Source organism: Aphelocoma coerulescens, chromosome 7, assembly GCF_041296385.1.
Source record: "Aphelocoma coerulescens isolate FSJ_1873_10779 chromosome 7, UR_Acoe_1.0, whole genome shotgun sequence".
Classification (NCBI taxonomy): Eukaryota; Metazoa; Chordata; class Aves; order Passeriformes; family Corvidae; genus Aphelocoma; species Aphelocoma coerulescens.
The window spans coordinates 248,062-258,613 of NC_091021.1; the positions used below are offsets into that span (position 1 = coordinate 248,062).

Genomic DNA, 10,552 nt, shown 5'->3' on the forward strand with positions numbered 1-10,552 from the left:
AGTATGATCCTAGAACGTTTTGGAGGCTATTTCCCAAATTCCATTTGTAGCTGGATCTCACTGGAAAGCCCAGTCCAGCAACCCCATACCCCAGCTGGAGGGACTCTCAATAATGACGAGGGGGCTCTGCCTGGGGACAAACCCAGAGAGAACACTGGGGGATGCTGGAGCAACTCCAACAAAGAGCTGAAATCCTGATGGACAGTGTCGGAGCAGCACCACCCCGGAGAACACCTTCCTGGCCTACCAGCAGGAGCTAGCAACAGCACTGCAAGACTTAGGGGATTGACAAGAAGCTTTGAACGTGGCTGCGATTGGGAACAGCAGCGCCAGGGGCTGTGCCTTACTCCCCGACAGGCTGAGGGCTCAGCAGCAGGGCTGGCTTACAAGGTGAATCCTGGGCCCTGTGTTAGTGGCACCATCAGTATTATTTAGCTAAAAATAGATGACAAAGATGCAAATGTAACAAAATTAAAATAAAAGGGAATGCGCTGGAGAATGGAAGGAGGAAAGAAAAAACAGCACCTGCAGAGGTCAAAAGCAGGAACACTGTATCAGTGTGTTTTTTTCATTGCTAACATCTTGATTTTTTACATTTAGATTTTTTTCTTTGCATTTGGTTTCATTCCCAAGAGTTGTCTAAGAAATAATGTTATTAAATCTTGTTTGTTTCTATTGGTACACTGTGAGAATTTGTTACTGCTCTGTATGTGTGGCTTTGGCCACACTTGTGGAGATGTAAAATAAGCACTTGGATCGCTCTGGACACATAATGGGAAATGTGTGTCAGAAGAAGGCACCTGTGGGCAAAGTGCTGTTGCCTCGTAGATCTGTAGCAGTGCTGAGTTTGGCAGAGTGGTTGAAGGGTTTAGCCACCCTCACTGTGGGGAAGGCTGATGGGCTCCCAAGTACAGGGCTGCGGTGATGGTGCTGCCTTCTGCATGTCTTTCCTTTGTGAAAGAAACCAGTGGAAAAGCGAGGCCCTGGAGCAATTGGGACCCTCCTGAGAGGGCCACCAGCCCTGCCACGCTTCCAGCAGTGTGCTGAGAACACCCAGCCATCCCTCCTCTCCCAGCCCTGGCCAGTGCTGCGGGACGCAGACGAGGGAGCTGCCTCTGGAATATGGAATCTTGGCCCTGCTCCACCAGGCACGAACCTGTTTCTCTGCTGGGCAATGTGTCTTCACATGAAGAATGAGTGCCCAAGGGATGAGCACTCCCTAGGAGTGCGAGCAGCCCCCACCTGCTTTAATTCCGGTGGCAGCTTGGCTCCTCCGTGGGTAGACCGGTGCTCCCAGGGTGAGCACTCCCCCTGACATGGCCAGGGCCCCCAGCCCTTCAGGTAAAAAATGACCACAGGCCCGAAGAGGGAACCACGGCCAGGTAAGAAATGTTCCAGCAGGTGAGGCTGGTTTGAACAGCTGCATCCTGGACATTGCCTTGCCGCCTCTCATCACCCACTCTGCAGCCAAGAGGCCCCTGTGGGCTGTAGCAACCCACTTGGTGCATGTGGGACCACTCAGGGAAGGCAGCCAGAGCAGAGCACACCAAGGACCTGGGTGGGGCAGCCACGTAAAAATGCTGTGAGGTCCAGAGACAGTACAGCCACCCCACATCACACCCACCATGGAAGGGGAGCAGGAGCTGAGAGTGCAGGACTGGGTCGTAGTTTGTTCCAAGGCAGGTAATTCCCCACGATTTTTCCTTATTATTGAGCTCTCACAGTATCGAATCCTTGGTAGTTCTCTGTGTTTAATATACAATTTTCCAGTGAGTTGGCTGCTCACAGTTTTTCTCTGTTTCACCACAAAATCGGTTGTAAGTTGTTTTTGGATCAAATCCCAAGATCTCCCTTTCCTCGTGGATTCGGAAGGAAAATGTTGAAACTGAGGTGCCTATAAAATACCTGTGAAAAAAAACCAAAAAGGGTTTGTGGGGGGGGGGAGCAAGCTTTTAAAATGCAAGTAATTTGACTTCAGTCCAATGAACTTTACTGTTCAGTGAAATATGATAATGAAATTATCACATATATACACACACAATATAACCATCATGCATCTACAATACACATCTCAATTGTATAATGTCTTACACAATTTGTAAACAACCATAGCTGGGCCAAAAATCATATTCAGTTTTGTGACAGTGACATTAAGATTTGGCTGAAATAAAAGTCAGGTTTGCTACCTTGCATGTGCGCAAATCCACTGGTCAATCACGGCCAAGCCCCCATCCTTATAGAGTTCCAGCTCCTCCCAAGAGGGTTCAAACCTCACCATCTCAGGCAGCAGTTTCTTGAGCAGTTCAATCTCTTGAAAAAGGAAGGATACAAATTTATCTCTACATTATGAAGAGCAACTCGCTGCTGTCACAGGATGTGTTTGTTCAAGGCAACGCTGGGTGAACAGTTACAAAGCAAGTGACACCAAAATCTACCAACAAATTTTACAATATAGTTGCCAAAACTCACAGCATTGCAGGCAGGGAGGGGAGCCAGTGGTAATCGCTGCACTCATTGTCAAGAGTTACCAATCCTGAAGCAACTGTGATCTGCCTACCTTCCTCAACAGCATCAGTGGCTACAAAAACCTTCTCAAGTTTAAGAGTCTCCAAGAGGCTGCGGATTTTCTTTACTGCTGCTCGCAGGGAAGGCACATCTTCTCTGTGACCCCAAATGAAGTCTCTCCTTCTGAGATGAACCCCAAGGTACGGGCCACCCAGAGCTGTGCCTGTCTTAACCTGTGAGAGAAAGATCAGTAAACTTTAAAACTTGAGAGCATCACTATTCACACTGAAGAGCAAGAATGCATCATCTCTGGATAAGGCACAGAATCACTCTGGTTGCAGACAGAATTTTTTAAGTATGGACTGGAAGTAGTTTGGGACACTTGTTGCAACATTTAGATCTTGGGTGGCCTGCTTCATAGAAGAGAACCTGGAGTGCCAAATCTTTGTAAGCAAAAATTCCTCTCCTTGATCAAATAAATCCTCAACTGGCAGTTGGCAGCTGAACTTTACACCCACACGTGGTACTGAGTACAAGAAGAAATTCAAGCTTCCTTTACTGAAATGAGGGCAACAGAGATCTGGCCCTCAAAACCAGACAGGCACATCTCAACACTGTTAACTCGTGTCACACAGGGAGAAGGAGGTGCACCAGGAACATGAGTGTCCACCTCGGCGTGAGCAGAAGAGTTACACTCACGGGTACCTTCCAACATGAGCTGCAGCACACAGCCAGGAGTGCACAAACGAAATATTTGTTATGGATTTTACCTTCATCTGTGTCCAGTCCTCCTTGTACTGAGTCCCATCTGCCTCATCCGTGGACTGAAGGTATTTCCTCCTGAACTCGTCTCCCACCACGCGGAGGTGTTTAGCAAACACCATGCTCCGACGGGTCTGTGGGAATAAGAACAGACACGGAGTCAGAAAAAGGAGAGCTAAAAGCCAGTAGGTGGAGACAGTTTCACACACACACAGCACTGCCAGGACGCTGTTACTTCTGGGACATCTATGCAGTACTATAAGCAATGATTTCTAACCTTTTATCCAAGCTTTAGCTGTTTAATTCTAATTATCACCACATTTATAACCAGCATACTCACCTGCCCCTGCGATACACAGGTGTAGGGAGGACACTGCAGTTATTTACACAACAGAACACATAATACACCAAATTAAAGGCCCTAGCAATGTACCTCACTTTTGGAAACAAAAGCTGGGCAAACACTTTAGTGTGCAAAACACCTGTAAGAACAAAACCTGCTTTAAAAGTATTAGGCATGCAGCCACAGACATGCCTATCAAATTCAGTGGAAAAGTGATGAAAAAGGAATTATTTCCTTAACCTGTGAATAATAATCTCCAGGATTCTGGGATGCAGTTACCACTGCAACAGTCACAAGTGGCCTTTTTACTAACATGCAAAAGAACGAAGGAAATCCCAACTTCTCCCTTTTTGTCTGCAAAGAAACAGAGAAGGGGGAGATGCTTCTCAGAGGGGCATGGAAAAAAGAGAAGAGGCCCTGGGCCCAAGCTGCAGTGAGTAAACTCCTGTTCGGACATCAGGCAAAACCACTGGGGCAATGTTTAAAGTGCCACTGCTAAGAAATGTGTGTTATGGATCCATGCGGATTTTGTGTCTGCTTTTACAGGACAGGTCAGACTCAAAAATGGTATCTGGGTTGCATTTCTTTCTTTGAGAGGTCACTCTCAATGAACAATTCATGGCTAGCAAACTCTTGTTTGGTCCATTTCTGAAAACATGCCCTATCCCAAGCAAATAGCCAGACACTTACAAGACCGAGGTCTGTGTTATTTGTTTTGTTATATCACAAGAGTCAATTCGTCTTAGGAATTTTAATTATATCAAGCACTCTGTATCATGTTCCATTTTCCTGTGTCTGAACCCTAACATTTTCTTAAAATTTTTATGACAGGAATTATTTTACCACAGACCTTTGCCTTGAAACCCAGGGGAATTTTGCCTTTGAAGCCAAAGGGGGAGGGATTTGGGAGCACTTTCGGGAATTCTTTTGAAAAGACTAATCTTGAGGTTGACTAGATAAGAAACTGCTCCCATCTGACTGTAGATGTGTTGTATAGGGGACATCCTTTTTTAATCACCATGCCCTGCAGCACTGGGCCTTTAGGGACAAGACAGCAGGACAAATTCCTGTGTTACATTAACCCACAGCGGCCTGAAAACCATCTTTAGCACACATTGCTGAAATGTAAGACACAAGTTACTTTCAAGACAAGAAACCCGAGGAAAAACTGAAGCACACATTGGTTACTGAATTTTTTAGCAGAGCCAAGTAAAAAGTCTAGAGAAGCTATCTGGAGGATACTCACATTCCAATAATCTTTCCCTCCGTAGTGGTCATGAAGAAGGTTTTCAGCTCTGTCTAACATCACTGACCTATTGAAAATTGTAAAACTGAGTGCAGTTCCCTTAGGAATAGAATTTACATTACATTTGCTAGGATAAAGCACAGACTATGATCTGTTTGCAAAGGGAGCATGGGGGACGAGGGACAGGCTCCTATGAGGCAAATTCTAGTTCTCTACAAGGCAAATTGTGACCCACGGCCTGCTGGGAGAGAAGGGAACCATGGCACTCCACAGCCCTGCTCTCCTCCCTAATAAATGGTACTGATACTGAAGTTAAACACTGACAAGCATTAACCACCCCCCCACAGAGTCCTTACAACAGTTGCTACAGGAGAAATAGGACTTCCAACAGGGAGAGTGATCCAAAGGGGAGAAGTGACCTGTGAGATAATGCTCAGCCTCAGAGCACACGAGAGCCTCTTGGAGGAAGCAGAAGACCATGAGGACAAAACCAGAGAAAGTGTTTTCCATGCAGAATAAAATGTCTCACAGTAAAACAAGAGATCAAAGAACACAGAGACACTACAAAAATGTGTGGTAGTAGACAGCAGCTTGGGCTTCTCACAGACAGTTTCAGGATTGTGTACTGGAAACATAACTGCACTATTCAAGTTGTAACAAGCAGAAGAGATTTTGAGAGTTTTGAGTATTGAAGAGCATAAGAGATGCAGATTTAGTTTGTGAGCATACTGATGACAAGCAAACACACAGAGAAACGCTTCTGCTGAAAGGGATCAAAGTCATTATCTGGATCTCCTACTAAAATGAGAGCAAGAAAATAACCAATCAATCAGCTTTGGATTATCACTGCTGATAATCAGCTGGACACTTGCACAGAAGGCTCCAAATCACCTGGAAAACAGACTAGACTGTGCTGGTGAAGAAGCAGCACTGGACCTAACAGGAAGCTTGGAGATGAATGAGGTTGCTAATCTAAATGCACAGAAGTTTCCTAGAAGGGACCACATTTGAAGAGTAAAAACCCAATCCCAGGACCACATAACTGGTTGTCCAGCCAGAAAGCCAATATGGGAGATCAGAGCTCTGAACTCTGGACAATCAGAGTAGTTTGAAGACACTGGTGATAAGCGCAGACATATGAAGATAAGGGAAATCTCACTGACGTTTCCTAACAAGATTTCCTGACAGCCTTCATTAAAGGCTTTTAGGAAAAGTTGGCACAGAAAAGAAGAATCTTGCATAGACTAAAAAAAAAAAAAGTTTAGAGACAGGGATAAATGTATGGTTCTCATTGCAGAGGGAGGTAACAAGTGGAAGGAATCTTCATATTCCTAAACAACCTACAGAAGGGCATGAAATCAGGTGACACAGCTTAACAATCATTTTAAATTGCTCAGGGCAGCTAAGACCAACTATGAAGAATTAGAGAAGTCTGATCACTGGCCAATAAAGTGGCAGATGAAATCTAACATAGAAGAGAGTGTAGTAAAAAAACCAACAACTGGCTTCATCTAATAACTAAAGGTCTTGATGGTCAGGAATGAGGACAGTTTGATGCAAACAGCAAGGCAACACTCAGAGGTCAAAATAAGGAACTCGTGTCTCAGGAGGTAGCAGAAAAAGAAGAGAGCACTTAACAGAGAGTGTCATCTGTACTGCAACGTGACAGAAGTTTACCCACACTCAGCGTGCAGGATCCAGCTGAACTGCAAAGGTTCAGAGATTGGCATTGGTGACAACCAAAGGCAGGGAATAGCTTTCACATGGAAAACAACTAATGGAGCCAGGACTCTTCCCACTGCAGAGGAGACAACTGAAGGAGAACATGCTAGAGACATAAAATCATATGTGGTGTGGAGGAAAATATGTAACAGCTGATGGTTCAGCATCTCTTCCACTGCATGATCTAGGGGATGTGCCTTGGAAGCAGGAGTTAAAAAAGCTGCCTGAGAGGGAATATAAAGGAGCTCAAGGCTATTTGCTGTTAGGTTTTAGCACTGCAACCTTTAACCTAATTTACAGTTAAGTGTTTCTTACAGGGTAAATCCCTTTTGTAATGATTTTAACAGAGTACACTAACTCAGTGATGAAGTATCTCAACAGTGGGATACAGCCTTCAAGTTCCCCCCGCTCTTCCCACCTGGCAATGGGGTTGTACAACAATAATACAACAACAAATAGTAATAGACGGCAACTCACTGTGCTGAAGTGTTCTTCAGAAGGATGGGAGCCACAATAGAGGCAGATCCTTGGACAGACAAGCAAGAGGCATTTAGGCCTCGTGTTTCCTCGTAACCCCAGAACCAGCCCCTAAAAGGGAACACAAAGGATTGGTTCACAGGCTCGTATTTTAAGTTAATGTCATATATAGAACAAAACATCCTAAAAAACTACATACAGTGTAAATAAGCCAGCCACCTCCTTTATGCTGCTTTCTATGGAGCAACAGCTTTCTAAAATTAGATCTTCTCATACCAATACAATATTCTATTATTGATGAGCTTTTTAAAACCAAAGTGAACCCCAAGCACCCAGCAATTCACAGACAATACTGCAACAACCACACAAGTCTGTTCTGTTAGAGCAGGCAAGTATCTCTCTGAATACAACTGAAAAGACCAGAGGGACTGCTAGATGTTACCTGTAGTAGCCATGTTTGTCGTTGGAGTACATCAGCTGATCAATGCACGGCCTTTCATCTATTTTTTCTTCCCACGTTCCTTCTTTCCATCCTTCTGCATAGCCTTGTAGCACATAAATCTGTTCAATAAAAGGCCCACCTGACTCTGGGCAGAAGGCAAAGCAAAGGACTTGTGAGCATGAAAACACACACCATAAAGGTATGAACAAGCATCAGCTGCAGTTAAAAATCTGCTAAAAATGCTAATACTACACTACTCTCTCTCTTCCCAGTTTTGCCTATAAAAAAAGAAAGGAAGTTCTGTGTGAGCCAGAAGAGCTAAAAGGGTCAGGCAATGTGACCACCTGCTATCCCACCCAGCTCTGTGTGATTTAATATGCCAAACACAATGGAATCACTGTCAGCTGGGTAAAACACACCATGAAGCACTGAGGTTTTCAATCCCACAGGCAGCTGCCACAGGAGGAGCTCCTCCAACAAAAATGCCAAGTACAAGCCCTTCTTCCCCTAAATTTCAGGATCTCTGAATGCATTTTCCTGGAAGGCAGGGAACAGCTATCCCTTCAGAGCTCTTTACAGAGATCTGACATTTGGTGGCCTTTATTTCCTTTGCTGAACAAGCCTGTGACACTGCTGCAGATTTGAACATTTGCTGATTAGCTCAATGTGGCATTAAATCCTAAAGGAAGCCACTTTACTTTCTTATGGAAAGCCTTTCTCTTAGGCACAAAAAGCAAGGGGTTAAGTATTTCAAGTAAATGCAGCATCGACGATGAAAAAGTTCAGGGAAGAACCTGCTATACAACTTTTACTGTCCAACCACCACATCCAGAAAAAGGTAGCTTGTCTGTATTTCAACGAGCTGCCTCTCTCCTTATGGGCTTGTCCTTATGGTCAAAATCACGCAGAAATACCTGTGAATTTATGCACAGGCATTAACTGTCTGTCTTTGGGGGTCCCAGGAAGTCGAGGGAACAGCAGTGCTACATAAACAAGCTGCCAAGTAATTGAGTTATTCCATCCTAGTGGTCGTGTAGCTCAGCAAGACTCCTTGCCATCCCTCGTCTCACCACCTCTAAGATTTTTTTTTCCACATAAAAGGATAAAAGCCCCTATAAGGACAAACTTGTTAAGAAGCCATATCAAATACTTAGTTAACTGTAGATTGTGAGATCCTGCACCCCACCTGCAAGGAACTGCTCATATTCGATGACAGGGATGTTCCTGTTGAGGCTTGGGATATCGAAGAACTCAGACCAAGGGATCCGGACCTGGAGGATGTCAGGGCTCTGCCAGTGATAAAGACGTCCCCAGGGAGGCAGAACCAACACCCAGTTTTCACTCTTCCGCAGGGTCTTCAGAAGGGAAGCAATGCGAATGTAGACATCTCTGCGAAGGTTGAACCCTTCAGGGGGGTTTACATCGTACAAAAGGTACCTGGGGAGAACAAAGCAACGGATGAGTATGTCCTCACATTATTTCTGGGAGGACATTGAGGCTTTTACACGTTCTTCTTTTTTACCCTATGATCCTGTGATGAAACTGTTGGGAAGGAAGCTGTTCCTCCGTTGGAGTTTGTGGTACTCGGAAGGGGAAGAAGTATGGGAAGTCAGAGCAGTGTGTGCTGCAGGGGCTGGAGGGGCCATTGGGGTCTCCTGGTGAGGTGCAACATGCCAGGAGCCTTTCCTGCCGAGGGTCAAGGGTGAAGTGCCTCTCTCATCCTGAAGGTAACATGGGGTATGTGGTGAAAATGGTGAAACTACTGGCATATCACCCAGGCTAACTCTCAAACTGGACAGAACAGCAGGCAGACAAACTCCAGAGGAGAGGGGGAAAAGGGTGCACCTAGAAGCTGGATGATCCCTGTAGGGTCCCTTCCAGCTCAGGATATTCTACAGACGAAAGCCCTCGGACAGCTGCGATGACACCTTCCAAAAACGACCCAAAAAAGCACCAGCAGGCGAAGTAGGCCCTTTACCAGCTGATGGCCGAGACACGGCGGGTCGCCTGTGCAAGGGGACACCGCACGGCGGGGGGATATCGCGGCGGGTCCCCCGCAGCTCACCTGGTGCGCGGGGCGGCGGCGGCGGCGGGCAGCGAGGAGGCGGCGTGGCCGGCGCGGAGGGCGGCGGGCGGCGGCTCGGAGGCGGCGGCGGGCGGCGGCGGGAAGGCGGCGGCGGCCAGGCCGAGCAGCAGCAGCGGCAGCGCCGAGGGGCAGCGGCCGCCGGGCCCCTGCGCCGCCATCCCCACGCCACGTCCGGGGCGGCGCCGGCGGAGCCCCGGCCTCTCTCGGTCTGTCAGAAGAGGCCGGCGGTAAGGGGCCGCAGGCGGGAGCCCGTGAGACGGTTCAGCTCTTCCAGGATTTGCGCTTCCTTCTGGTACATCTGCGGGAGCAGCGGCGGTCAGCCCCGGGCAAGCCCCGGCTCCCGTTACCAGGGCCTCTAGTCCACCCCGTGCCGGGCCCCGCACACCCTCCCCAGCCCCGGCGCACCCCGCACCTGCTGCCACTCGGGTTTCGTGTCGTGCCGGTAGCCGAGCAGGTGGCACAATCCGTGGGCTGCCGTCACCTGCACGGGGGGCGAGAGCACCAACACACGTGTTACCGACCGAGCCCCGCGCCCGCCCCGCCGCCCGCCACGCCCGAGCGGGGCTCACCGTCAGGACATCGCCAAAGTCCTCCCCGGTTTCGCGGCACTGCTGGTGGATGTATTCCACCCCCAGGAAGATGTCCCCCAGGTTGTACTCGTCACGGCAGCGCGGCCGCGGCAGCTCCCCCGCCGCCACTTGGTGGAACGGGAAAGAGAGGACGTCGGTGGGCTCCGGGCACTGTCGGTAGGCGCCGTTGAGACGCTGCATCAGCGCGTTGCCGGCGAAGACCAGCCCCACGTCGAAGCGGGAGGCGCCCAGGGCGGCGCGCAGGGCGCACACGGCGCGGCGCAGCGCGGCCCGGCGCACGGGCACGGCGGACTGCGCGTTCCGCAGCGCCACGCTCATCACGGCGCCGCCAGCCGCCAGGGCCCCGCCCGCCCAAGGAGACCCCGCCCCGGAGCCCCGC

The 10,552-nt window shown here is 48.4% G+C and overlaps 2 protein-coding genes across 2 annotated transcripts; both read right to left on the bottom strand.

The window, feature by feature from the left end:
• Nucleotides 1-1,726: 1,726 nt before the first annotated feature.
• Nucleotides 1,727-9,741, bottom strand: POFUT2 (protein O-fucosyltransferase 2). Its single transcript, XM_069021602.1, has 9 exons — nucleotides 9,563-9,741; nucleotides 8,684-8,934; nucleotides 7,498-7,642; nucleotides 7,056-7,166; nucleotides 4,857-4,923; nucleotides 3,276-3,401; nucleotides 2,558-2,738; nucleotides 2,187-2,310; nucleotides 1,727-1,905 (listed from the first exon to the last, which is right to left on the bottom strand). The coding sequence occupies exons 1-9, from the start codon at nucleotides 9,739-9,741 to the stop codon at nucleotides 1,752-1,754; spliced, it is 1,338 nt and encodes a 445-aa protein (XP_068877703.1). The 3' UTR covers nucleotides 1,727-1,751.
• Nucleotides 9,742-9,794: 53 nt separating this feature from the next.
• Nucleotides 9,795-10,495, bottom strand: YBEY (ybeY metalloendoribonuclease). The gene is made up of 3 exons (XM_069021603.1): nucleotides 10,153-10,495; nucleotides 9,996-10,064; nucleotides 9,795-9,881 (listed from the first exon to the last, which is right to left on the bottom strand). The coding sequence occupies exons 1-3, from the start codon at nucleotides 10,489-10,491 to the stop codon at nucleotides 9,795-9,797; spliced, it is 495 nt and encodes a 164-aa protein (XP_068877704.1). The 5' UTR covers nucleotides 10,492-10,495.
• Between the last annotated feature and the right edge of the window lie 57 nt (nucleotides 10,496-10,552).